Source organism: Macaca nemestrina, unplaced genomic scaffold, assembly GCF_043159975.1.
Source record: "Macaca nemestrina isolate mMacNem1 unplaced genomic scaffold, mMacNem.hap1 Scaffold_80, whole genome shotgun sequence".
Lineage (NCBI taxonomy): Eukaryota > Metazoa > Chordata > Mammalia > Primates > Cercopithecidae > Macaca > Macaca nemestrina.
This window is the reverse complement of record NW_027257871.1, coordinates 1-27956: the sequence shown is the minus strand read 5'-3', so window position 1 is coordinate 27956 and position 27956 is coordinate 1. Positions and strand designations below refer to the sequence as shown.

At 50.8% G+C, this 27956-nt stretch overlaps 2 protein-coding genes across 2 annotated transcripts; one reads left to right on the top strand and one right to left on the bottom strand.

Moving 5' to 3' along the window:
- The first annotated feature begins 1569 nt into the window (after positions 1 to 1569).
- On the top strand, positions 1570 to 5441 carry LOC139361643 (presequence protease, mitochondrial-like). Its single transcript, XM_071090341.1, has 6 exons — positions 1570 to 1647; positions 2475 to 2581; positions 3198 to 3349; positions 4060 to 4174; positions 4253 to 4349; positions 5350 to 5441. The coding sequence occupies exons 2-6, from the start codon at positions 2508 to 2510 to the stop codon at positions 5359 to 5361; spliced, it is 450 nt and encodes a 149-aa protein (XP_070946442.1). The 5' UTR covers positions 1570 to 1647; positions 2475 to 2507; the 3' UTR covers positions 5362 to 5441.
- Positions 4226 to 18247, bottom strand: LOC112428201 (sterile alpha motif domain-containing protein 1-like). Its single transcript, XM_071090342.1, has 3 exons — positions 15697 to 18247; positions 5314 to 5499; positions 4226 to 4577 (listed from the first exon to the last, which is right to left on the bottom strand). The coding sequence occupies exon 1, from the start codon at positions 17168 to 17170 to the stop codon at positions 16793 to 16795; it is 378 nt and encodes a 125-aa protein (XP_070946443.1). The 5' UTR covers positions 17171 to 18247; the 3' UTR covers positions 4226 to 4577; positions 5314 to 5499; positions 15697 to 16792.
- Positions 18248 to 27956: the final 9709 nt, after the last annotated feature.

The window sequence follows — 27956 nt, the reverse complement described above, 5'->3', positions numbered from 1 at the left end:
ACCTTTTCCATTTTTTTTTTTTAGCATAGTAACTAAAAATGACAACACTTCACATATTTGGCCAGCTGTTGGCTCTGTGCTATGCTTGATGTTGTAGCAAATGTAAACGACAAACAGCTTACTGTCTAGAAAGACTGACGCGGCTGTGACTGGAGGCACATGGTGGATGCCATGCGGAGGGCCAAGGACAAGGGCGGGAGGAGGAGTGGGAGCTGCTGCTGCTGGGGGGAGAGGGAAGAGCTGGAGAGGGTGGTGTGAGAAAGCAGCTGCCTCTGGGCAGGGCTCCAGAAAGGGAGCCAGACAAGTGACTAGGGGGTTCCAGGCAAGCTCCAGGCATGGGAGTCCTGACAACAGACTTAGTGCATTTGTGAAACCCTGCAAAGGTTGGGCAGACAGATACCTGAGTTTATAGTACTGGCTACTATTAATAAGGGGCTCACCCAGAGTGGTAGATTATTCTCCTTTATTTCTCAAATTCTATAGAAATGTACTTATTTTTGAGACTGGGACTCACCCTGTCACCCAGGCTGGAGTGCGGTGGTGTGATCTTGGCTCACTGCAGCCTCGAACTCCTGAGCTCAAGTGATCCTCTCACCTCAGTCTCCCAAGCAACTGGGACAAGGTGCCACCATGCCTGGCTCATTTTGTGTGTGTGTGTGTGTGTGTGTGTGTGTGTGTGTGTGTGTGTGTAGGGGTAGGTGTAGGTGGAAACTTTGTTGTCTAAGCTGGTCTCAAACTCCTGAGTTCAAGCAATCCTCTTGTCTTGTGTATTAGTTTAATCTCACACTGCTATGAAGAAATACCTAAGACTGGGTAATTTATAATGAATGAGCCAAAAAGTAAGGAAGTTTAATTGACTCACAATTCTGCATGGCTGGGGAAGCCTCAGGAAACTTACAATCATGGTGGAAGGCACCTCTTCACAGGGTGGAATGGAAGAGAATGACAAGTGAAGGGGGAAGCCCCTTATAAAACCATCAGATCTCGTGAGAACATACTCACTGTCATGAGAATAACATGGGGGAACTGCCCTCATGATTCAATTACCTCCTACCAGGTCCCTCCCACAACATGTGGGGATTATGGGAACTACAATTCAAGATGAGATTTGGGTGGGGACGAGGCCAAACCATATCACCTTGGCCTTCCAAAGTGCTGGGATTAAAGGTGTGAGCCACTGTGTCCAGCCATAGAAACTTACGATAAGTCATGTTTCTTGTTTGAGAAATAGCTACCATGAACGCTATTATTATTAAAGCTCTATATTATTAGCAGACATCTCACAGTATTTGCTGATTTTAAATGCATTGATCATCTGATACAAAGTACGGTAAGCTTGGAAACAAGTAGTTTAACAGCGGTAGATGATGCAGGTCGTAGTGGGCCGCTTTATGCATGACTGTTGGATGGCAGGCTCCCTAGATTGGGCTGAGGAGACCCAAGGTCTCACCTCTGCCAGTGACTTGCTGTGTGCGCTTGGACAGGTGACTCATGGCACCTGGACGGAGGGAGTGGCAAGTGGCGTGGTGATCACAGGGACGTGGTATGTGATTGCGGGAGAGGGCTGGGCCGGCTGGCCTGACTGGAAGAGAAGACAGTTTCTTTCATACCAAAGAGTATGGACACTTACCAGGAGGCTTGCCTAAGGTAGGAGAAGATCTTCCACCCTGCCCCAGGAGTGGGGAGTCTTTCATCTTTTTGGGGGGCATTTCTATCCTCCCAGCCCCTCCAGCTGTTCTGGAAGCCCCAGCTTTGTGCTTACAGCTATCACCGAGAATCTATCCCAAACTAGGAGAAGCAAAGACTGATCCTGGACCCTCTCCCCGCTGTCACCGGAGAGCCCACTCCAGCATTGCCCCTCCTGCAGGCCCGTGCTTTGTGCTATAGGAGATTATATGCACAGAAACAGGAGGCACACAGCCGATGTTGGAAGGGGTGCTGTGTTACTGAGGTGCAGTACACAAAAGCAAGAGGCACTCAGCAGGCGTTGGAAAGGGTGCAGTGTTACTTAGGTGCAGCACAGTACCGTGGGAAGGGCAGACACCAGGGCGAATCCTGGCTCTGATTCGGGCAGCTTGTTTCATCACCCTGAGCCTCAGTTTTTTCATCTGTAAATGAGGATGAGAATACCTCCGTCACAGGATTCTATGTGACATGATTAGAAAATGCCTAGCCAAAAAAGAATAAAAAATTAAAAAATTAAAAAATGGAAAATACCTAGCCAGTAATAAGCACTCAAAAATATACATATATACACACACATTCTCATCTGCCTTCTTTAGGTCTTCCTTTCCTTGTTTGTAGGATAAGGGACTTGGACAGGATGGTTCTGTTCTCTCCAGCTCTGAAATACCGGCTTCCCGGCATCATCTAATTTCAGGCAGAAAAGCCAGTTTTCTCAGTGTGTCGAAGATCACCATTTCACAGGCTATTTTGTCTACGTTTAACTGCTCGTGTTTTTCTGGTTAACTCAGGTGACATGTGTTCCCGAGCTGTTCCTGACGGCCATGAAGCTCAGCCACGATGACAGAGGAGCCAGGTATTTACACCTGGCCAGAGAAGACACGAATAATCTGTTCAGGTATGTCGTGCATTGTAAGAACATGGTCTTGAATGTTTTATTTAAATCAAGGATGTCCAATCTTTTGGCTTCCCTGTGCCACAACTGTCTTAGACCACACACTAAATACACTAACACTAAGGACAGTTGATGAGCTAAAAATAAATAAATAGAGGACCTCAATGTTTTAAGAAAGTGTAGGGATTGTGTTGGGATGCATTCCAAGCCATCCTGAGCATGCGGACTGCAGGCTGTGGGTTAGACAAGCTTGGTTTAAAGCACTGACTGTATGTTACGTGGTTTAAATATCATCTCACTAGTATTTTTATTGACAGAGCATCTTGAAAAATAAGGAAAAGCTTACATGGACTTACAATCTCATCAAAATACAATGTTATAGTCTGAATCAATGATTTACATTAGAGTTGGGAGACCCTGTGTTGGAGGATGGTGGTGTCAGAATGATAATTTCTAGTAGCCTGAGGTGATGATGCATCTGGGAACTGTGTCCGCAGCACTAAGATGAACGTTTTGTATTCTAGTCATTTTCCTTCCCTAGCGTTCTGTTCCTCCCCATCCCTGGGCTTCTGTTCCTTATTCCTCCCCCTTCCCTGCCGTGCCGTTCCTTCTTGCCTAGCGTGCAGTTCGGCACCACTCCCATGGACAGTACCGGTGTTCCTCACATTCTTGAGCATACCATCCTTTGTGGGTCTCGGAAATATCCGTGCAGAGACCCTTTCTTCAAAATGTTGAACCGGTCCCTCTCCACGTTCATGAACGCCTTCACAGGTAAGACCAGCATCCTGAACGGAAAACCATGTTTGCGTTTGCCAGGCACACCCACTGGAATTCAGTTAGTTTCTGAGAAGAGATGACAGGAGTGGGCAATTAATGTTCTAGAAAAATTTTTACCTCTCTCTACTTGAAGGACGTTAGAAATTTCATTCTTCAGGAAAGCCACATGGTAGCGAGATTATAAAAACCAGCATTTGAATAAAAGGTACGTGAACTTTTCCCAGAAAGGTTCAAAACAATTTTCTCTTGGGGATATCATTACAATGCCAGGCCTCCAGAGTTACCACTAACATTGATGTTTGACTTTTAGTAAGACTGACGCTAGTGAATAGGGTGACGATGAACAGTGCACTCTGTGAAGGAGTGACATCGAAGAGCAAGTTAAATCCATGGTCTTACAAAATGAGGTCATCTTTGTAGACGTGTGAAAGTCTCTGGAGACACTTGAGAGAGTTTAGATGTTCGCTGAAGAAAGACCTGGTGCCCGTCCAGTGCAGATCCTGAGATGGGATGGGAAAGCCGGCACTCAGGGTGATGAGCTGGGACAGCTGCTGAGGTTGGGGGCCAGAGCATGGAGCCACTGCCCCATCTCAAGAATAGCTACAACTTACTATCCTAGGACAAAGGGGAAATGAGGCTTGAGATTCAATAATTTTAGTAGAAATCTGTTAAATTTTACAATTTCGCTTTTCCTTTGTACCCAGCTAGCGATTATACTCTGGATCCATTTTCCACACAAAATCCCAAGGACTTTCAGAATCTCCTCTCAGTGTATTTGGATGCCACCTTTTTCCCAGGTTTACGTGAGCTGGATTTCTGGTATGTCATGAATGATTAACTAGTTGATACAGACTTTAGTATTTGAGTCACTGTCAGCTTATAATTATTTGTCCTCAGGCAGGAAGGATGGCGGCTGGAACATGAGAACTCCAGCGACCCCCAGATGCCCTTGGTCTTTAAAGGAGTCATCTTTAATGAGATGAAGGCAGGGTTTGTAAGTTTTCTTTTTTATGTTGTGTTCAGCTTACCTTACCCATGTACCGTACCATGATATAGACACATCTGAAAGATGGTTGATTTTTCTTCAATATTCTCATTATAGGTGACATGTTCTTGGATTAGCTGGGGTCAGTGCTGTGAGTAGAAGCCAGGGGTTAGCAGGGCCAGGCTGCTGTTCTTCCCAGCAGGTCTCAGACCATGTCTGATGACCGCGGCATATGATCTGCAGTGAGACAAAAGCTATTTTCATACCACTATCAACACATTGTCTTTTTCACTCATTCTTGCCCAAGTACATGGTGTACTTTCTAGAGGCTGCGTGGTGAGGTGTGTGACACACAGCAAGCTGGATACAGAGCAGATGGGGGAGTCCAGCTTCACCTCTGAGCCAGACACTACAGAGATTTGCAAAAAAGGCAACACAGCATCACTCTAAGTAGTCGGTTTTTTACTTTGTTATGAGAAGTATTTTTCAAACATATTTATATTAACATGTAATGATGGCTTACCTTAATGCATAAGTATTTTTAATACTTTAATTTTTTAATCAACTTTAATTTAGAATATAGAAAAATTATATAAACACACACAGGTACCTACACAGGCAAAAAAAGCCCACTTAATCAAAAGCTGTTTGGGTCCTCGTTAAAACCCATTTGTACCTAGTGTTCCATTATTGGAATCCTAAGCTTGTGGGAGTTATTTATATCTTACAGCTCAAGGTCATTGCAAAGTCTGATTTTTACAAAAAAACTTGCAACCTCAGGAATAAATGGGTTAATTTTTCAGAGTGTAAAGGAATCTTGAAACCATTTTGGATTAAGAGCTGCTGTCCTGGGCCAGTGTCTTCATGTCCCCTTGTGACTTTGACAACCTGCCTGTGCTGGTGTCCCTGAGGCTCATGGGTGGCCTGCTCTCTGATTTCCGTAGCCCCCCTCAGCTGGTGAACTATTTCTTACCTTTTCATTCTCAATTTGGTGGTCTTTTCTTCCAAGGAGTCTTCTTGAAACTCAAGTTGGGGTGACAGCTTCTCCCCACTTCCCTCGTGGCTGGAAGGCAGACCTGGTGATCCCTCCGATTTACAGCCGTCGGCTATGCGTTTGTTGCAACACACATCAAAAAGTCCATTTCTCAATCCTTGGGTCCTGTGTGTTGGTGATGAGTGATTGAATACAGTGTTAAACAATGCCTGCAGGGGTGTCTTTTGTTTGTTTGTTTGTTTTACCATTAGAAGAGTTTTATTTGCAAAGTATTACAGGCATATGCACCAGAATGTGATCAATTGGCTATATTGTAAGTAATGTAGCATGTGTGTGTTATTTTATATATACATATTCTTATTTATTTACTTCACATTTCAAGACAGACAATGAGAGGATATTCTCCCAGCACCTTCAAAACAGAGTTCTTCCCCACCACATGTACTCAGTGGTCTCTGGGGGTGACCCACTGTGCATCCTGGAGCTTACGTGGGAGCAGCTTAAGCAATTTCATGCCATTCACAATCACCCAAGCAATGCTAGGTAATATTTTGTTGGAAATTTTGATGGTGGATTGTGAAAAGTTGACTTGTTTGTGTTCTTACATTTTCATGACATGGCTTCTCTCACATTTAGCAATGCTTAAGAAATATCTAAGTGTAGGTAAGATTCTTGGCCTAAGTTTGCCTATCTTACTTGGACATTGATTTTGGACATTTACAATGATAGTCCTCAGTGGGCTCAGCATGGTGGTTACAAACACGGTGTTTAGAGAACCCCAGAGAAGGGTCCTGGCCCCCAGCTTCTTGCCTCACTTCCAGCTTTGTTGCATGGAGAGTGGGGGTGCATGGATGGTGCCCACTCCGACATAGGGTGTGTGAAGCTTCGAGCCTGTCCTTGGCACGGAGAAGTGCTCTTCCGATAGTGGATGCAGTCACAGAACCTTAATCACATCCTCACTTTCTGATACATCGCTTGTTTCTTATGTCACTAATATAAGGTCATTATCATAACAATATAGTTATATGTATTATATAAAATACTAATAATTTCCATATAAATGCTAATGTAAAAACATATTTCCAAGATTATTTTACGTAAAAAGAATTATGAAAACTTTCAAGCATACAGAAAAGTAGACTAGGATAATGAGCCCCTAAACACTTATCACATAATAGATATCCTTTTCCTTGTGAACGTTTTGGAAGTAAATTATGAATGTCATCATTTACCCCTAAGTATTTGAATTTGTGACCCTAAAACATGAGGATTCTTTCTTACATGAGCTAATGCCATTTTCAGTTTTAATAGAATAAACCATACTTTCTTAAAACTGCCTATTTCTTATTCCATATTCAAATTTTCTAGTTGGCCTCAAAGTGTTTGTGGCACAGGGTCCCACAGATCACAGCTGCTCAGCCCGGGTCTCTCCCGGGCACCCTCTCGGACGGCAGAGGAGTGTGCAGGCCGGGTTTCCTCCGGGCGCTCTCACTTTCCAGGTGTCCTGGCTGCTCCTGTGTGGTGTTGGGTGCCATGTTCCTGTGTTTCCTGAGAACTGGAACTTAGATCCAAAGACTTAGTTTGAGTCAGGCTGCGCCTTTTGAAGCAGAGTCCCTCGTGGGGAGCTCTGCATAGATGGCCACATCCTACCTTCATGTGAGGCCTGCTTGCCTCCACTGGGGGGTCTCACGCCAGCGGGGTGCATGCTGAGAGTCGGCCACTGTCTTGTGAAGATCTGCCTTCTCCCTTCAGCCACGGAGCAGCTGGTGCACTTGAGTTTCTGGTGTCCTGTGATAATGAGTTCCTCATCAACCTATTAATGGTTTTCATATTCATTGAGGATTATTGCCTGAATCATTTATTAGAGTTTGTGAAGTTTTCAAATTCTATAATTCTTCATTCGTTTGCTGGACTTCTTCAAAGAAGAGCTCCACATCAGCTGGGGCTGTCGGGTCATCTTGAAATATGGTTCTGTGGAAAAGGCAGGGGCGGCTGCTCTCCCTGGGAAGTCCAGTTTGAGGAGGAGTTAGGGTGGTGCAGGAACTACCTTTAATGATGACAGAAGAGGCTGTCTTTTTTTTTTTTTTTTTTAAAGACAGGGTCTGGTTCTGTCCCCAAGGCTGGAGTACAGTGGCATGGTCTTAGCTTACTACAGCCTCAGCCTCCTGAGCCACCTCAGCCTCCTGAGTAGCTGGGACTACAGGTGTGCACCGCCATGCCCAGCTAGTGCTTATATTTTTTTGTAGAGACAGAGTCTCACCATGGTGCCCAGGCTGGTCTCGATCTCCTGAGTTCAAACAATCTGCCCACCTTGACCTCCCAAAGTGCTAGGATTACAGGGGTAAGCCACTGCGCCCAACATGGAGAAGAGAGTTCTTTCTTTTCTTCTCCCCCCCCCCAGTCTTTTGTTTTGTTTTTTAGTACCCCTGTGACCTCACAGAAATATTTCTGTATATGTACATATTTGAGACTATGTGATCAGATGGAATTTCGTTTTATGCCCACATTTGCCCCAGCTGTTGGCCCGTTTTGGTCTCACTTCTTTGGTTTCTACGCCCCCACTCCCACCTCCCTAAAGCATGCACAGCCAGGCCCTCCCTGCTCCAGAGGCTCAACTGTCTGTTTCCCAGGGAGCTCTGATTTCTGTGGCTAGTGGGGAAGCGCCTTTGGAGAATAGCATCTGGACACTAGGGGTGGTGATTGCTTCTGGATTCTCTCAACCCCGAGAGTATAAAGTTTGTTTCTAAATTCTAGAATGAGACATTTCTGAAGGTTCTTTAAGATACCAGTTCCCCAAACCTTAACCATAGCTCAGGCAACATAGTAAAGAAAAAGATAAATTCTGTCATTGTAACCTTTTTCCTCTGATTGAATAAATGTATTATCTTTATTAACATGTATAACCTTGAACTTGTTGCCAAAAGTTGAGTTTTGTGAAATTGTCAGTTGGATTACTCTATTACTGTACTAGGGTTATAAAGTATTTTAACAAATACCTCATTTGGTTTTTGTCACATCTCTAGATGAAGTTTAAAATGAAAGATCCATGTTTGGCTAGGTGTGGTGGCTCATGCTTGCAAATCCAAGCACTTTGGGAGGCCAAGATGGGAGGATTGCTTGAGGCCAGGAGTTTGAGACCAGCATGGGTAACAGTGAGAACCCATCTGTAAAACTTAAAAATTAGCCCACCGGGCATGGTAGCTCATGCCTGTAATTCCAGCACTTTGGGAGGCCGAGGTGGGGAGATCACCTGAGGTCAGGAGTTCAAGACCAGCCTAATCAACATGGTGAAACTCTCTCTCTACTAAAAATACAAAAATTAGCCAGGCATGGTGGCAGGCGCCTGCAGTCCCAGCTACTCAGGAGGCTGAGGCAGGAGAATGGCATGAACCCGGGAGGAGGGGCTTGCAGTGAGCGGAGATTGTGCCACCCGCACTCCAGCCTGGGTGACAGAGCAAGACACTGTCTCAAAAAAAAAAAAAAAAAAAAAAAAAAAAAAAAAGCTGGACATGATACACAAGGTGACCCCAGGAGACTCCTGTGCAGAGTAAAAACGAACCGCAGCACTAAACTCAGTCCCTGAAATCCCTGCAGGATTCTCCCCACCTCCCACCCCTGGGTCCACCTGCACCCTCCCAGAAAGAACAGTGACATCACCCCACAGCAGGAGATCACCAGCGGTGGCCGCCGCACCCCGGGTGGCTGGGCCACTCCCAAGGTTTCACAGGTGGAGAGGGAACCTGGGAACGTGCATTTCTATCAATTTCCAGGGGACAGGGCACCACACTTAAAAATACACAACACTAGGTCCTGAAAGGACCTCTATTCACTTGCACGTTGGTGGGATGGAGCCCTACATTGTGAAGGGCTTTTCTTCACGTGTCGTCCTTGAGCTCAGGGGCTGGCAGCACTTGGTGGGACCTACTAGGGTGTCCCTTGCTGACTGCACACCCACAGCCAGAGCCCTCACCCGGATAATTCTCACAGGAAGCCCGCAGAGCTCCTGACACCTCGCTGGAGGGATGAGAAAGCTGAGGCTCTGAGGGGGATAAACTGATTACTGGAAGGTAACGACCTTAGTGAAGTGGTGAAGCTGCAGTGTAAACCCTAGACTTATTTCATTTTAACTTTCAAGACTTCCTGATTTCCTCTATTACAATGCCTGTGCCTTAGAGTCACCAATGGGAACTTGAAGGAAAATAATGCCTCCTGAGGCCAGATGCTCACTTCATTGCCTGGGGGTGGAGCCTGTGTGGTTCTAAGCCCTCCTTCTGAACTTCTGAATGGTGAGGACTGCAAATCAGCTGCCTCCTGCTGGGCCCTGCAGGGTGAAACCTGAGGAAGCCCCAGGAACATTCAGTGAGTGGTTAGGATGGAGGAGAACATGGTCGGATGAAAAGTAAGAAGGAAATGCACCAGCATTTACTGGTGGGCTCTGTCACCCACAGGACAGGGAGGAAGACATGCACACCTGCAGTACGGGCTTTCACAGCCTGGCAATGAGTGCTTTCAGCCTCACAGGTAAACGTCACCTGTTTCACCATCTCCTTAGGGCTGTCTAGGGCCCCAGCACACAGCTATTTGGGACAAAGGGCAGTTTCAGTGTCTTTCACTCCACACTCAAGCTACAGATTGTCCTTATAGCTCAGGTATCCTGGGGATAATCCAGCTCATTTCGTTTTGGTTTTGGGAGCCCAACCCCAGAACCAAATAACTTTCCTAAGGATTTCCAGGAGAAAACATCTTCCCACCAAAGAAGAACATTACCATTTGGAAAAACACCTCTTCGTCATTTGCAAAAACCCCAGTTTTCAGGGAAGTGATAATCTTGTCATGAGAACCAAAGATAAAGTTGGAGATGAGGGAGTGGTTACATAGGAAATACGTGGTCATTACTCTGACCAATTATTAAATCACTTTCTTCATATGACATACTTTTTAACAGCTTCTTACTAAACCACAGTGCGGGTAAGACAGTCACAAGACCGCTTCTTCCTTGAGTCAGAGTCATCCCCGGCCCACATTAGGGCCAGCAAGAATCACTTAGGTCACCCTTATTTCCTGGCTACTTGGAGGAGCTGGATTTCCCAGTTTACAAATCTCAGTTTCCTGGGATTCTGCTCTGATAAAATCTAAACTGTATTTAAAAAAAAAAAAAAAAAAAGGAATAGGCTGGCCGCGATGGCTCATGCCTGTAATCCCAGGGCTTTGGGAGGCCAAGGCAGGCAGATCACGAGGTCAGGAGATTGAGACCATCCTGGCTAACAGGGTGAAACTCGTCTCTACTAAAAATACAAAGAAAATGGAGCCGGGCATGGTGGCATGCGCCTGTAGTCCCAGCTACTTGGGAGGCTTAGGCAAGAGAATCGCTTGAGCCCGGGAGGCGGAGCTTACAGTGAGCCGAGATTCCGTCACTGCACTCCAGCCTGGGTAACAGAGCGAGATTCCATCTCAAAAAAAAAAAAAAAAAAAAAAAGTAAGAATAGATGAACTCAAATGAAATAATCTTGTTCTATCCTTTTACCTCCTCCGTTGTCTGGAGTACTAAAGCTCCCTACCTCGCCCTCTCTCACAGCACTGAACTGCCTTTCTTGAATTTTCCCACACGCTGATCACTCACTTGTTAATTTCGATGCATACATTCTTTTTGAGAAATAAAGTCAGTTTGCCGACTGCTGCCACTGGTTTGTCAGAAAATGAGCTTGCACTGCGTTGATCTCCCTCCTGCTGCCAAAGCTCCTTCTAGGCGTCTCTCCTTTGACAATGTAGGGATTATGTAGGCATGGGGAGGGGGGATACCAAGGGGGGATTCTGTCAACGTGCTGTTCCCCCCTCCCTACCCCCGCCGGGTCAAGGTCATCGAGCCGGGGGCCTCTCTGACTATCTGGACCGTGCAGACCACCGTGTCTTCCGGTAGGGTCAGGGTAGGGCTTGAGATAAACCTGTAGTGCCCTTCACTCAACCACCGGCTCACTGTCCACCTCAGGTGCCCCAAGCGCCATCGCTGCCGGGCACTATGTGGATGCGTCGGTGACAAAATGGAAAGTCTCTGGTCCTGGCGGGAGCTTGTTCCAATCAGGAGAGACCCGAAAGCAAGAAACACAGTGAACAAATGCATGATGCCCAGGGGTGGATGGCCATAAGCACTCAGGAGAAAAATAACAAGTAGGGTGGGGGTGTTAAGAGGGTGGGGAGGGGAAGGGCTGCCATTGACAATCGGAGAGCCTGCCGACTTGCCTGAGAGTGACGTTTGGGGAAAGAAGGAAAGGGAAGAAGGTGAGGGAGGTTAGCTAAGTGGACATCTGGGAAAGAGCTCAGGCAGCAGAGGGGCTGGGGCGTGGGTGCGGTGGCAGCGTGCTGCATTGAAGGGTCCTCTGCGTGGCTGGGAGGGTGTCGGCCCTCCCCTGCACATCCCTCAGGGCCTTCGCAGAAACACCCACACGGGGACCTTCTACATACAGGCAGGACACGCCACCCATCGCCGTGACCACACTGTTCCTCAGAGGAGTCGCTGGCCACGTGCACCCCGTCCACATGGAGATGAACTTTAAGATTCTTTACACAATGGATTTCAAAGACTTAGTATGGAAAACGGTGTAAAATATTAATCAACACAATAACTGATTGTTATCAAAATAGTGGGCTGAATGCTGAATATAAAACAGTTTCTTTTTTTTTTTTTTTTTTTTACTTTTTTTTCTTTAGATAGGGTCTCACTCTGTTGCCCAGGCTGGAGTGAACCTGTGCAGTCACAGCTCACTGCAGCCTCCAACTCCTGGGCTCAGGCAATCCTCCCACCTCAGTCTCCCACGGGGCTGGGACTGTAGGTGTGCACCGCCACATCCGACTCATTGTTTTGTATTTTTGGTAGCGGCTGTGTCTCTCCATGTTGCCCAGGCTGGCCTCAAACTCCTGGGCTCAAGTGATCCACCTGCCTTGCGCTCCCGAAGTGCTGGGATTACAGGCGTGAGTCATGGCACCCAGTGTCCCCCTGTCCCGGCCCGCCTTTCTTTAATGTGGCAACTAGATCATTTAAAATTTCATATATAACACAGGCCACCCATGCAGGCCCCAATCCTGGGAGATGCTCCCGTTGGAGAAACCTCCAAGAAGCGGATCTGCTTGGATTTGCAAACGGCCCCTCTGGCCCCAGGGGGATCTGCTGTGCAGAGCTGCTCTGGAATCGGCTCTTCAATACTGCCCTTGAGTGTACTGTGCACCTCCTGATTTTCGACCAGCACAAAGCTCCTTATTAAACGCTGACAAAAATTCCTTCCATTCCAGGTGCCATAATGGATTCATTAATCTCCTATTGATAGTTTTTTGCTGGTTTTCCCAGTTCCTGCTATTCTAAGCACTGCTGTGAAGACTCTCCTTTTACCCCACCTGCCAGTGTCTGCCGCAGCTCACACGCTCTGCCTTCCAGCTGTAATAGCTGAGTGCCCATTTACCCCACACCTGACACACTCAAGTCCCTGGGTCTCCTCGGCGGGGTGTGTCTGTGGGCACAGGGCTGCCCTGCCACATGCCCCACCCCATAAGCTTCCATCTGTGGCCGCTCCTTGTGAGACCCTAAACTCACGACCTCCCCTCCTGTCCTCTCGTCTCCACAGAGCCACCCTTATCGGAGACAGTCAGTCTGCTTCCCAGTCAGTCGGCTTCCCTCCACCTGCTTCCCTGTTCCCCTATGGCAAGTCCAAAGTCCTCCTCTGGCCCACCCTCCTCTAACGACTCCTCCCTCACCGTGGGGTCAGGTCAAAGGGCCCCAACTAGAGGCTCCCCTGGGCCCTTTCATAAGACAGGAGTTTTTCTTCTCAGGTCCAGATACACGCACATTGTACCCGCCTCACCGCAGGAGTGAGAGCTCCAGGGGCGGAAGGGGCTTGGTTCTTTTGCCTAAAACCTGCCCCGACTCACCGATGTCGATCCGTTAATGTGCGAAATGATTACGGAAACACTGAAATAAGGCTAGGTGTGGTGCCTCAAGCCTGTAATCCCAGCATTTTGGGAGGCCAAGGCAGGTGGATCACTTGAGGTCAGGAGTTAGAGACCAGCCTGAACAATAGGGTGAAACCCCATCTCTACTAAAGATACACACTCACACACACACACACACACACACACACACACACACACACACACACACACACACAAAACCCAGGTGGGCATGGCGGCACAAGTCTGTAATCCCAACTACCTGGGAGGCTGGGACACGAAAATCGCTTGAACCCAGGAGGTAGAGGTTGCAGTGAGCCCAGATCAAGCCACTGCACTCCAGGCTGGGCAACAGAGGGAGACTCCATCTCAAAAAACCCCACACACACAGAAACAAAATCTTAATTGTAGTAAGACACAGCTGAAAATATATGAAGGAATGACTCCCCAAGTCTACTGCATGCCAACCTTTCAATCATTTTCCATTCAGAAAACTTCAGATCAGATCATTTACACATGTATGTTAAGACAAGGGGTCCTATATTAACGAATCTTCTCCGTCAAAATCCTGGTCAAAGTCAGAAAACAATCCCAAAGGACTCCGCGGAGCATCTCACTTTGGAGAAACCTGGAGAAGTGGAGAAGCTGATCTGCATGATTTGCAAACCGCCCCACTAGCCCCAGGGTGACCCGCAGCACCGGCGCCTCCCCGTGAGAGTCCCAGCCTCACTCAGACCCACACAGTCAGGATCTGCACCTCCAAAGGCTTCCCCAGGCTGCTCTGGGCACATGGAAGCTGGGAAGACAGCAAATGGGCCCTGGGGTTGGGGGGTCCCGCACAGTCCAGCCTTTTCTCTTTTGCCTCCTGAAAACTTTCACTGTAGATGTGTGTTAGGGAAGAGGGGAGTGAAGAAAGAGACAGGGAGAGAAGACAGAGACTGAGTGATGCCTCCATTCTGCAGAGGAAAACACCGAGACCCTATCTCAGCACTCGAGACAGCAGGGCCAGGGCGGGATTTACAGAAAATAAGTCTCTGCCTCTCAGTGCTCTGGTCTGCCATGTGTCTGGCTGCCTCTTCCATCCTGACAAGCACAATGACTGTAATTCCAAACAAAGGACTTGGAGTTGGGGGTGAAGATGGAGAGAACCGAGGAGTGGGGAGGGAAACGGCAGCCTCTGGGCAGCTACTCTCTAATATACACAAACACACCAGAAAGGGCTTGTAGAAAAGAAACACAAAATGCAACCCAACTACTGACACATGGCCCTCTGTTCCATATTCACCCGCACGTTGTTAGCAGAAAGGCAACTGTGAACGTGCAATCTGGTATCCTGAGGTTTGCCCTGACCACGTTGTTACCGTATCTTCATCTTTCTAATTTTAATTGTTTCTGACGGCCCATCAGATTGGCAGAGGTAATTTAAAGAGCCCTGATTCTCCCTGATAAAAGGTCGGAGTCCTGTATCAAAAGCTTTTAGTTTTCTGTAACCAAGAAGGAAAACATGCTTCTTTTGAAAGATGAGAAAATGTCTAGCTTCGAAGGGTCCTCCGAGTATGGCGCACCCAAAGCAATTTGCATTCATAGAAAATGATGCCATCACACAAATCTCCCACTGTGCCACGGGGTGACACCATCTCTCATCATCTGCCTCCCAGACCCAGTAATTTCTGCAAAATCAATTACTGCACTTTACCCTGAAAAGATCCCATCAAAGAATGTGTGTGCACAGGATGGTGAGGGGCGCCGGAGCTGTGTGAGGCGAAATGGCACTGTTCTCAGTTTCCCCTTCCATCCTACTGGGCTCCGAAGCATTGCTTCAGAGATTTTCCATTGTATCTTATAATTAAATAATATGAACTCTACTGGGGGAAGAAAAGCAGCCCATCACATTGGTACTAAGCCTTAATGTCATTTTTGCCATCTTGACTCCTATCGCTGTAAAAAGTCATTTTCCGTTGCCCTCACAAAACCACCCAAGGAATATTGCTTCAGACACCAAAGGTGCCCGTGTTCGGATCAAGCCTGGTGTCCAATAAATATGTGTGTCATTGACCTAATGCATGTCCAGTCAATTGAAACCTCACACTTCTGACTTTGGTTTTAAGGTACTAATCTTGAAGTCTTTACAGTTTATACATATTGACCTGAGGATGTTGGGTAAGAATTGTAAAGCTCCTAGTATACAAAATATTTTCAACGAATGGTAGCTACGGTCATTTTAATATATGGAATTTTACCATAATTTCACATCTGACAGATAATTCCCCTGAAGTTAATACTTGAATGGGAATGTGTTCTCTGATCTCTAGCTACAGGCAATAGTCTTCTACGTCAGGGAAAATCAAGTACTAATATAGAATCAGAATAAAATGGCAAAAAGAATGGGGGCACAACAGATAAATTCTCGAGGAATAACCTACTTACTGTAAGAATTTGTAAATCTGTGGCAGCTAAGACCAGGCCCTCTGAGCACATCTGGAGGTGAACTTCCTTAAAAGAAATGCGTCCAAATGCTCCAACAGGTTCAAGATCATATCTTGGAAGGGTAAAGCTCTTTAGAGTTTACAAAAAATTGTGACTTCGGCTCTGCCAAGGAAAGAATGCCCAGGCGACCTGCCGTGGCGGGCTTCCCCAGGGACAGCCCAGGTGTGACCCATGTGGGCTCGAGGCCACCGTATTTGATGCCACCTGCAGAGCTGAGGGCAGCTGTCTCCCATTAAGCCGAGGCTGTACCACCCAAGCCACGTTCCCACATAATATTGGTTTCCAAAATACCTTTTTCCCCAGAAGAGAAGAGGCGTTGACTTACAAACCTTCAATATGTGTAACTCCTCCCAGGTGGCAAAACCAGGGTAACAGAGAACACCGCGATTCTGCCAATGTATCCTAATCTCACGTGCCTGTACGCGAACTCCCAAGCATTTTAGCAAGCTTTTGGACATGGAGCTCAAAAGAATGACCCATAAATATTTTCCAATACATACAGCATCTTAATGTGTTTTTCTTTCTTTCTTTTTTTTTTTATTTTTTGTAGACACAGAGTCTCACTATGTTGTCGAGGCTGCTCTGGAACTCCTGGGCTAAAGCGATCCTCCTGCCTCGGCCTCCAAATGCACTGGAATGACAAGCATGAGCCACCGTGCAGGAAGCACAGCACCTAAATTCCAAAATAACCTTGAACCCCTGACCTTCCACCCGCCCTGGTGACTTCCAGAGATCGTTTCCTGTTCCCGTGCCAAAGGTTTCTCGTCTTTCGCGGCCCCGGTAAAGTCACTCAAGATGTTCCCTCTGCTTCTGAAGGCCTTTGACTGAGAAGCCACTCTGGGTCCTATACCGACCCCAGGCGGTTCCATTCGTACTCGCACATCTCCGGGCTGGTTTAAGTCACGCTGGCCAGGCTATTTCCACTTCACTCTGGTAATTTCTCCAATCCCAGCGTCTGCTGCATCACCTTTTTTTTCTCTGAGAATCCAACTCTACAGGAGGAATGCTGATGCTGGGGGGGGAGGGGGTCCTTTTACTAAAACGCTAACGCCAGAGCACTTCCCAGGGGCGCTGGGGGTCGGGCTGCGGGGCGGGGTCTGGCGCTGCCACCGGGGTCTCCCGCGGGGGGCGCTGGGCCTGGGGAGGTTGCGCTGCGGGCTCGCTGAGCGCGCGGCATACGGATGTCCGGGCCTGGGCACAAGGAGACGACGGGCCTGGCATCACGTAGGCGCTCGCGGCGGGCGGGGCGGCGCCCACAGCGCCCCAACCTACAGCACCCGCGCCCGCCCCGCGCGCTCAAGGGCGAAGGGAAGGTCACCGGGGCCGTGGGCGGGGGGCTCATCCCCGCTCCATCCTTGTGCAGTGCGCGGTCCCGAAACGGCAGGAAATCCGCCATCCGGGCCTTTCCACGCATCTGCGGCAGGAGGAACCGGGAAAATAAAAATCAAAACCCAGCTCGGGGCGCGTCGCGTCTCCAGCCCTCGCGATCGCTAAGGCTCCCAGGTAGCGTTCGCCTGGGAAGCGCAGATCTACCCGCCAGGGGCTGCAAGGATCGGGGCGCTCCACCGTCCAGGCACAGGCGCCCCCACGTGCACCCGGGGCCTGGGGCGCGCAGTCTCCACCACCTCCGGCCCGTCAATGGTAAATGTCCTCCCGGCGCGCCCGCGTCGTGGGCCCAGACTCTGGCCCCTCCTGGAGAGCCGCCTCTACATTGCAGGGCAGGGGAAGCCCAGAGCCCGCGCCGTGGCGCCGCTGACGTCCCGGAGTCCCCGCTTCCTGGTCCTTCCCGTCCGCGGAGGCTGGCGCGGAGGGCCTGGGACCCATTTTAGTTTTCGGTTTTGTCACGAGCCGAAAAGCGACAGCACATGCGAGCGCAGGAAACCCTTTTTAAAACTCTTCCAGCGGAAAAGCGACGGGCTGCCGGACCGCCTTGGAGTCGCCAGGCGGGAACCCAGAGCACCCCCGCCGCCAGCCGGGACCCCACCCACGCCGCGCAGGGCATGAGGCGACAGAAGGCGCGCGGGGACCTGGCCGTTTCTTCCTCGACATGCTGGGGGGTGACGTGGGGAGGAGTTAGGGGGCGGGGGCTACTTAGGAAGTGATCGCGCTGTACCCACGCTTCGGAAGGGAAGCCCAGCCCCTTCCTACAGCTCTGAGGGAGAACGACCCCCGAGGGCGCTCCAGGCGACCCCCTCGGCCAGGCTCAATTTAAAACATAAACTGGAGGGGGTGGAAAGCTCACTCTCTTCCGGATGGAGGTTCCTACTGCCGTGTCCCTTCCTCCTCCGCCCCACTCGGCAAGGACCCTGGGGCTGCCTTGACGGCTCAGGCCGCCCCGCAGGGACCCCTGCCGCTCCGGGTCACGGGCTTCTCCCCGGTTCTTCCCATCGCTTCCCCACCTTTCCCCGGGTCCTCCCATCGCTTCCCCCCTTCTGCCCCGTTGCCACATCCACTTCGCCCTGTTCTCCCCTTCTCCGTCCGTCCCTCCCTCGCCGCCGGTAGGGGCGCGCGCACCTTGAACATCCCCGCCGCTGGTCAGCATGCCGATGGCCTTGCGGGCCCCGGAGAGGTGCTTCAGAAACTTCCGCAAGGAGCCCTTCGGGGCCCGGGAGTCGTCCGCGTCCATGGCGAGAAGGCCGAGGGCAGCCGCTAGTCCGGCTGCGCAGCAGGCAGTGGGAACCCTGCCCGCGCGCGCCCGACTCGGAACCGCCGCCAGGCCCGCGCCCCTGCTCGGCCCCAGCGCCAATGGGCGGGGCCCGAGCGCACTGGAGGGGCTGCGGGGGCGGGGGAGCGGCTAGGGGCAGGGGCACGGCTAGGGGCAGGGGTAGGGGCAGGGGCTAGCGGGGGGACACGTGTGGGCAGGAGGACCTACGCGGGGGTCGTCGTAGGTGGGGGCCGCGCTAGCGGTGGGGAAGGCCGCAGAGGCGGGGGTAGAGCCACAGGTGGGCGAGGTCCCTGCGGGTGGGGCCGCGTTGCTGGTGCGCGAGCCTCGCGGGTGGGTTGGAGGACTCTGGTTGGGGGCTTTAGAGATGCCCCGAGCACCACAAGTGGGGACAGGGGCAGCGTCCTGGGGAGGGGAGACTGCAGAGGGGCGGGGTCATATCGTTTACCGGGCGCGCCAGGGCGGGGCGGGATAGAACGCGGGGAGCATCTCCCGGGGGGGCGAGGGAGACCCTGAGTGGGCGCGAACGCCAGGACGGGTGGAAACCCCGCACTTGCGGGGAGCGCCGATGGCGGGGTGGGGTGGAATTGGGGCGCGGAGACCCCACCTGGACGCGGAGGCTCGCGCCCGGCCACGCGCACAGCTTCTTGTTGCCGGCAGGATTCCTCCTGGGGCTGCGCTGGGAGCCTCGGGGCGCGGCTTCCTCGATCCCCGCCCCCAAGTTTTCTGTGCAGCCTGAGGTCGGGAAGGACGGAAGGAGAGTGGATCCTCCAGGTGGTGGGAAAAGCTGAGCACGGCGGGCTTAGCTTTGACGAAGCTGCGATTTCCCGTGCCTACAGAGGCTGTGGCGCTCCTGGGCCCCCAACCTGGCCCTTGGGGAGAAGAAGCCTTGGGGTGGAGGAGGGTAGTCAGAGTGAGGCAGGAGGAGGCGCAACAGGACTATCCTGGAGGGGAGGCGGGACGACCCTTCCTCCCCACGGACAGGCCCGCTGCTGTACGCTGTGCCGACCTCGGCAGGCTTCACTGGCCAACTCCACGTGCTGAAATACGCACACCCAATGGGATGTGCGGTTGCCCATCCACAGCTTAACAGCCTGGTGCCAGTTACCCTGCGATGGGAGAGGGGGCAACCCCCACAAAAGCACGGCTTATGGGGCCCCGGTTCCTTCAGGGCTCACCCCACGAAGAAGGGCTCCCAAACGGCCCCACTCGACGGCTTACCGGAGGATGGTCCTGTGCAGTGGGTGTTTGTTGAACAGATAAGAGACAACAAAAGAGACTAAGAAGAGTTTTGTTCTATGAACCAGGGAAAGTGAAGCAGTCGCAAAGGAGAGTCTCGCCAAAGGGCAATCCTGGGGAAAAGATGGAGAGGCATGGATTTTTCTTGGATGTGTGCCTCATCCTGGGGCTCAACCCGCTGAGAATCAAATATTCATTGCAAAAGAGGGAAAAGAAATATGCTGCGGACTATGCTGGATGGTCTGATCTCTCCCTTGGCCAGAATTAACGGGGCAATTCCCAACCCCTTGTGGTCCTCAGAATCACCTGGCCTATGCACACCCCCACTAAACCACTGAAGTCCAGTTTCTGTGAGCGCAGCCAGGGAATGTGTATTTTTAAACAGGCCACCTAGGTTACTCTGATCAATGCAAAGTCGGAGAGCGCTGCTCTCATGCACTGAGCCTGAGCTTTATTCTATTAATAAAAAAGAAGAGGAGAATCCTGGGTGTCTTAAGGTGGCAGTTGAGTGGCCTTTGCCTTCTGGCGGGTAGGAGAGGACACCGGTGCTCTAAGCACCCGCACCCACGGCTGGGCTGAGGATCTGTGCTGGAGAATAGAAGGGCTAATTTAATTACTCATGCCTTTTTAGAGCATAGTACATGTGGAGAAGGTGGGGCACGCTGAATTTTATTTTAGAAAAATACCCCTTATCTCCTTATATAATTGATATTTCATATTGAACATTAGGGGATGGGTCATTTGTCATCAAATTGGCTGTATTACAAAAAACGATAGATACAACCTAACAGTTCAAACATGATGAGTTAAATAAATGATGGTAAAAATAGACGCTGTAATAATATTTAATTGCTGTTACTGCTACGAGGATAAATGTCTACTGACGTGGAAATATGTTCAGGACATACAAATAAGTGAAAAGGCAGTCCTAGACACAGTGTGAGCCTGTGCGTGTGTGTGTGAGTGTGTGTGTGTGAGTCTGCATACATATGTAAATGTTTCTGAGCATTTTATTTCCTTTCTTTTGCTTAGTATAGGTAATGCTGTTTTTCTCTCCGATGAACAGGTATTGTTTAGGGAATAGAAATAGTTAATTAAAAACAATAAAATTTAGAGTGTCAAGACCCCCAAGGTTACGGCTTATGTTGAACAGTTTGTCTGTATGTAAGGGCTGGGGTCAGGGTGGTCACGGACGGTCCTCACACATCTGTTCTCATGCGTTTGGCCCACTGCTCAGTCAGTCAAGGAATTAACATATATTAATATATTCCTGTAGCTAAGATGGAAGAGAATAGCTATGGCTCTTTTTTGGTTTTTTTGTTTTGTTTTGTTTTGTTTTTTGCAAGTCATGTATTTTAATGGTGCTACAACCAGAGGTATTTTTTTTTAATCGTTGGTCTTAGCAATGAATCTTCTAATTCAAGAGGAAGATATTACATGCCGTGCTGACCGTACAGCTTCCACCCAGTAGGACCTGAGGTGTGTGTTTGTTCTTTATTGTCCCTTGACAGATTACTCCAAACTGTGGCCCAGCCACACCAGCACACAGTTATACCACAGGAATGATTACTCCTGGGGCCAGGAGTGCAGGCTTCACTGAGCCCTCTGCCCCAGGGGCTCTCCGCGGCTGCAGCAGGTGTCTGCCCAGGGCTGCCGTGTCTTCTGAAGGCTCAGGCTCATCAGGGGAGGAGCTGCTTCCACGCTCGCTTCTGTGTTGCTGGCAGGATTCTGTTGCTTACAAGATGTTGGACTGAAGGCCCCAGTCTCTCCGTGGCATCAGCTTCAGGCCGCCCTCTGCCCTGGGCAGGTGACTGGCTTTGCCAGAACTAGCACCTATCAAGAGCCAGGGGGAGAGTTCCAGTGGACAGAACTTGCAGCGCCCCCCCCCCCCCCCAATTCAATCTCAGGAGAGACCGCCATCTCTTTTGCCTGGTTCTATTCATTAGAAGTGAGCCGCTGAGTCCAGCCCTCTTCGAGGGTCTGTCTGTGAACATTAGGGGCAGGGGCCAAGGGGAGCCACTTGGGAGGGGAGGTGCTGCCTGGGACCTGCCTAGGACAAGGTGAAGGAGAACATGCATAGGCACAGATGCCTTTCCCACTTCCCCTCTGTGGTGGGCACAGGAGCTGCAGATGTGCCCTAAAGGAGTTGTGGCATCCCAGGAGGGAAGCAGCTCCCAGCCATGAGGGCACCAGGACCCAGTGCCCCAGCATGTCGGGCTGCACATTCCAGGGCTACCTGAGCTGCAGCCTCTTCCCCTCCCCTGCCGTCTCTGCCTGTGCATGGAGTGGGCGTCTCAAATCTGCAGGGTCCAAACTGAGCTCAGGCCTCTGCACCCCCGCGCAACCCCCCACCGCTCAGTCTTCCTCACCTCAGCTCCTGGTGACTCCATCCTCCCGGGGACTCAGGCTGAAACCTTGCAGTGCTCCTCCACCCCGGCATCTAAGTCCCTCAGGAAAGTCCCTCTTGGCTCTTCATTGCATCTGGAGCCACTGGGGCCAAGCCACCACCTCTGACCTGGACCGGCACAGGCTCCCTCCCCATCCCCTGCTCTGCCCCCACCTCCACCCCACCTCCATGCCTTAGGTGTCCTCAGCTTCAAAGTCAGGGTGCACCTATCAGGATGTAATTCAGGCATATTCTCTGCTGACTCAGAGTCACAGGCCCCACATGGCCCACTGGCCTGTCCTTTGGTCCCATCAGATCCTGGTGCTGCCCAGAGGCTCATGCGGGCACCCGACAACCTCAGGCCCAGCCTGCTCTTTCCTCAGGCCAGGCCCTCCTCTCCCTACCCACTCTGCCCACCTTCCTCAGGTCTGTCCTGAAAGGTCTCCTGCATGGTGAGGCCGAAGCCTGTCCCCTAGTGGCTGACATACAGTGGTGACACTCTCTGTGTGGGGGAAAGAGAGATCAGACTGTTATTGTGTCTATGGAGAAAGATGAAGACATAAGAAAGTCCATTTCGATCTGTACTAGGAAAAATTCTTCTGCCTTGAGATGCTGTTAATCTGTAACCCCAGCCCCAACCCTGTGCTCACAGAAGCATGTGCTGTATTGCCTCAAGTTTTAATGGATTTAGGGCTGTGCAGGATGTGCCTCAGTAAAAATGTGTTTGCACCTCCTGGGCTCCAGGCTGCCAGCTGCCTGCCCAGGGTCTGAATGTCCTACTGTGATCTGTTTCCTCACCTGGCCCAGAGAACAGATAGGGAAGGCTTGTTTTGAGGATTAGGCAGGGTAATCCCAGTCAGCCCTCATTGGCTTGCCTATCCTCCAGGTCTTTTTGATTTCTTTTTTCTCTTCTTTGTTATGAAACTCAGAGAATTGTCCTCCAGCATGTCTTCAGCTGGGGAGGTGGAAAGACAGGACCATGCCCTTGACTTCAGGGCCCTTTGTGTTCCCCTCCTCCTAGGGTTTTTAAAAGCATTTACTTAGCAACATACCCTGTACCTGAGGGAGCTGCAGAGAACGTCCTGCGTGTCCAAACCAGAACACTTTGTTCCCTGACCCCAGGCCCTCATCACACCCCAAAGCCCAAATCCTTTCATGTGGCCAGCTTCAGACAAGAGTCTGAACTCAATGCTTGTTTTCTGGGGTCTCCACAGGCCCGTATGATGGGGCTACCTCCATTCTACCCTTGTGCCTCCCCCAATCCATTAGGGGCCTCAACTCCAGTGATTCCTAACTGGGAGCAAGGTTCCCCAGGCAAGGAATGCAGCCCTCCCCAGGATGCTGGCCTGGCCGTGTCCCAATGGACATCAGTCCTGGAGCAAGAGGTCTAAGGCAGGGAGTTTCACGCCCCATTTCACCAGGTGTGGTGACGTTTCTGGGTTCCTAGCCTTTAAGATGGGATTTTTACACTGTGCCACAGTGGGGGAAACCGAGGCACAGGGCCGGTGAGCCGTAAAGAAAGAAAACCTCTGTGACTAGGAAACGTGTCACTTGCCCAGCACAACCGCTCCAGGATAGCACCCTTTGGGATGTACCGCTGAGCTGTTCCTGGCACGTGACATGGCACTGTGGTGGAGGTCAGCAGCTGGTGGAGTTGGGGGTGGGGGTGCTGGCAGGAGCGGGTAACTTTGCACCCACCATGGGGAGGAAGGGGACGTTGCCCCTTTCCCCACACCTTGAGCACAGCAGTAATTTTCTTCTCTGATGTGTGTGGGCACCAATGCCTATACAGGTGTGGGTGCATCCTCCCCTTTTGTTGATGAAGAACCTTCCTGCAGCCGTTGGGGTGCGTATGGGCACCATGTGTGCCTGGCAGCAGGGTGGTGCCTGCCGAGGCTTGGCTACTCTATGTCTCACTGCCACCTCTCCAGGGGAAGCAGACCCTGTGCCCTAGTGCCCCTCATACCCAGTCCCTCACATTCTTCACTTGGCATCTCCCTGCCTGATTCTCCCAACTCAGCCCCTGCCAGGTTTCTCCAGGCCCTGTGGGCCCTAGGATGGGATCAAAGGAGGCAGCAACTGTGCTGTCTGCCTCTGCCTGAAGTCAGGGATCCCTGGCCGCTACTGGCATCTGGTGGGCAGGGTAGGTGGGGAGGTCAGGGCTCAGCTTTTCCACTCCCCAGCCTGCACTGGCGAAGTCACCAGGTGTAACTGGCCTGGAGGCTGATCTGTGTCCTCCACAGTCCCTTGATGCGTTATATTGAAGCCAATCCTTGTGTGAATGACTTGACCTGTTGTTATCACCCAGATCAAAACAGAAGCGAAAGACTCTTGCACTTGGGCCCAGAGCCTGGGGCTGAGGCCGCCATGACCACCCTGTTCTCTTCCTTCTGGGTTCCCTAGGAAGCTCCCAGGACTGAATGATCCCCACAAAACACAGTGACCAGGAAGGGAGGGCTGGAGGTCAACTCCCCCCACCTCTACCACCACAACCAAGAGTCCCCATGGAGGTTGGCCCTGAGCTGTGGGTCCCTGTGGGATGCAGGTTCCCACGGATACTTCAGGGGGTGAGCATGGGTCCTCCTGGCTGATGGGAGACTGATGGGCACTGGGTGTGTGGAGCCTGTGTAGGTGGGTTGGACAGCACTGGGCCTAGCCAGGGAGCCGGGGACTGGTGTGGCCAAAGTGGGTAACAATATGTTGCCAGAACAAAACTACAGTGCAACCAGCCCAGATGGCAGGGAGAAGGAGGCCTGCCTAGCAGGACCGTCCACCCCTGTCCTGGCCCCAAGCCCAGACTGCCTGCCTGTATTGGACATTGCCTGGTCCAGGAGGCCTGGGCATGAGGGTCAGGTGGTGTGTCCCTGGTTTCGAGACTTTGGTGGTCCCTTGGGAGCTGAGTATCCTCTGGGCAGGAGGAGGGCCAGCGGTCCACTGTTTGCATTGGCCCCTGGGGGTGTGCCCCTACCCCAGCTTCTGAGCCTGCACAGGGACGTGGCCAGGGCTCCTCCCCTGCTCTATGGCTCCAGCTCTGAACAGCTTACTGATGACTCTGACAGCTTCCTCCCCAAAGCTTGGGTCCTCGTCTGTGGGAATGGGGTGTCCCAGGCCCCCTGCAGGCAGGAGCCCATCCCCAGCCCCTCTGGTGGGCCCTCCTGGGTTTTCTTACCTACTGGCTTGTGAGACCCGGTTGGTCAAACTTAGTGTCCTATTTTTATTTTGGCCTTTTTCTTAGTGTGTGTTTTCTGTAACTACTGCTGCGAAGATCTTCTATTTGAGTTTTAGGTAGAGACTCTTGCCCACCCAGAGAGCCCCCACCCCACAGAGCCTCCACTTCAGCCCCCCCGGGCTGGTCCTGCCTGTGCTCCGCTTGGTGTGAATGTTGAGTGTGATGGATCCACACGGCTGCTTGACCCTGCATCTCCTTCCTTCTTGTTGCTGAGGCCTGTTCTGTTCTCTCTTTCTCCACCTGAGCTGCACTTGAAGCCAAGATGAAGGATGAGAAGTGGTTGCTACGCAGGACCCTCCTGCAGCGAATCTGCTGTGAGGAGGCTGCGCTGGCCCAGCCTGTCGTTTCCTTCTCTAAGCTCATTCCAGAGGTCGGCCAGGGGCAGCCCGTACCTGCCTGCTCTTGTGGCCCGTGAATCAAGAATGGATTTTACATTTCCAAATGGCTGAACAAATAAAAAAAAATAACAATTCATGACACTGAGAAGTGTCCATGTCCATAAGTAAAGTTTGATGTGGGTGCAGTCATGCCCATCTCTTCACAGGCCACCTGCAGAAGGCTGCTGTGGTGTAGCCATGGCAGAGTTGCATTCTTGAGGCAAAGATCAGTTGGCAAAGCTGAAAATACTGACTCCTGGCTCTTTAGGGAAACAGTTTCCAGTCCCTGGTTTAAAGGCTGTGTGGCAGGACCCCAGGATCTTGGTCAGCTTGTTCCTCCCTCAGGGCCTGCTGTGGCCTTCGCTAGTATGTCTGCAAAGTCTGAGTGCTATGGTGCCTCTCACGGGGTCATTGAGCTCTGTCGTGCTAGATTTCACGATGTCTGCCTCATGGTCACCTGTCTCACCAACAGAGACCCTGTGGCCAGATTCAAAGTAGCAGGAGCAGTTGGTTTTTGGAAGCAGGGATACCTTCAAGCTGAGCTGCCACCCGCCCTGAGGTGGTCCCATGACACTCACTGTCTCGGTCAAGGTTGGGGCAGTGCTGGTGTCCTGGACTGCCCTGCGATGTGGATCGTAATAGCCAGGGGGGAGAGGGGGTTGCTATTACTCCCCATATCATGGGGAGTGCCTCACCCCCTGCGATGTGGATCGTAATAGCCAATTACTCCCCCCTGCAATGTGTGTCCATTATTAGCAGTCTCTTTTATTCAGGATATTAGGAACAATTTCACAGGTTGTGTATACACAGCCTGCGACAGGAGAACGAACACCATCCTCTGCACCTCCGGATATTAGGAACCATATCACACAATGGGTGTACACTTTTTGGGAGATTTGGGGTAATGTCGCCCTGTGTTTCCCTGAATATTCGGAGACATATCACAGGGCAGTTGTACACCCACTACTCTCTTGGCAGGAACATCATACTTTACCTACTGGAAATTAGGAGCAATATCACAGACTGGGTATCAAGCCACTGTCATACTGGAAGTAATATCCTGCTCTCCCCCACAAGTTATGAGGAATAATATCACAGGGGCGTGTGTACCTTCTCCGGTAGTGGGAGTAGTATTATCATGTCTTCCTTTAGATGACAGGAACAATATCACAGAGTGGGCGTACGTCCTGTGTGTTTTTGGAAGCAATGTCATTCTCTCTTCTTCTAGGTTATAGGATTCATGTCACAGGCAGGATGTACACCCCTTGTTATATTGGATGGAATCTCATCCTCTTTCAACCTGTATCTTTAGAAAAATATCCCATGGGGGTTGTCCATCCCTTCAATATTGGTACTAATACCATCTTCTCCTTTCCTGGACATAAGAAATAATATCACAGGAGGGGTGTACACCCCTTGCAACGTTGGTAGTAATATCACCTCTCCCCTGTGGTTATTAAGGACAAAAATCCCAGGGTGGCTGTACGGTTCCTACTTTATTGGGAGTAATATCATCCATTCACCTCCTGGATAAGAGGAACCATACCACTGAAGAGGTGTCCACCCCCTTCGATATTGTCAGCCATGTCATCTTCTTCCTGCCTGGATATTAGGAACGATACCCCAGGGTTGGTGGCCGTGTATACCCCCTGCGATATCGAAAGTAAAATCATCCTCTTTCCCGCTGGATATTAGGAACTATATCACAGGTGTGTGTGCACCTTCTGGGATATTGGGAGTACTCTCACCCTCCACCCTGCTGCATATTAGGAGCAATATACAGGGGGCAGGGTGGTTACACCCCCTGCGATATTGAGAGCAATATTCTTCTCTTTCTCCTGTACATTAGGAACTACATCACAGGGGCCTGTACACCTTCAGCGGTATTGGGATTCATGTTATCCTCTCCCCCACTGAAAGTGAAAAACTATATCACAGAAGGGTGCACACCCCCTGCGATATTGCCACTGGTATCATCGTCTCCCTCCCAGGATATAGGGAACAATATCCCAAGGGGGTGTACATCCCCTGCAATATTGGGAGTAATGTCTTCCTCTCCCCCGCTGGCTATTACGACCAATGTCACAGAAGGAGTTAACACCCCCTGCTCTATTGGGGGTGATATCCTCTCCCTCCCTGGATATTAGGAACAATACCACTAGGCAGTGTACATCTCCTGCAATACTGAGACTAATCCTCTCGCCCCATGGATATTAGGAATCATATCACAGGGGTGGTGTACATCCTTCGTGAAATTGGAAGAAATATCATCATCTCCACCTTTGGATGTTAGGGATAATATCACGG

Bases quoted from the DNA above. Each gene is read 5' to 3' on its own strand.
- LOC139361643 (XM_071090341.1), top strand. From the start codon at position 2,508: ATGAAGCTCAGCCACGATGACAGAGGAGCCAGGTATTTACACCTGGCC. The intron at 3,350-4,059 runs GTAAGACCAGCA...CTTTGTACCCAG, and splicing joins GTTCATGAACGCCTTCACAG to CTAGCGATTATACTCTGGAT. The intron at 4,175-4,252 runs GTATGTCATGAA...ATTTGTCCTCAG, and splicing joins TTACGTGAGCTGGATTTCTG to GCAGGAAGGATGGCGGCTGG.
- LOC112428201 (XM_071090342.1), bottom strand. From the start codon at position 17,170: ATGCGTGGAAAGGCCCGGATGGCGGATTTCCTGCCGTTTCGGGACCGC.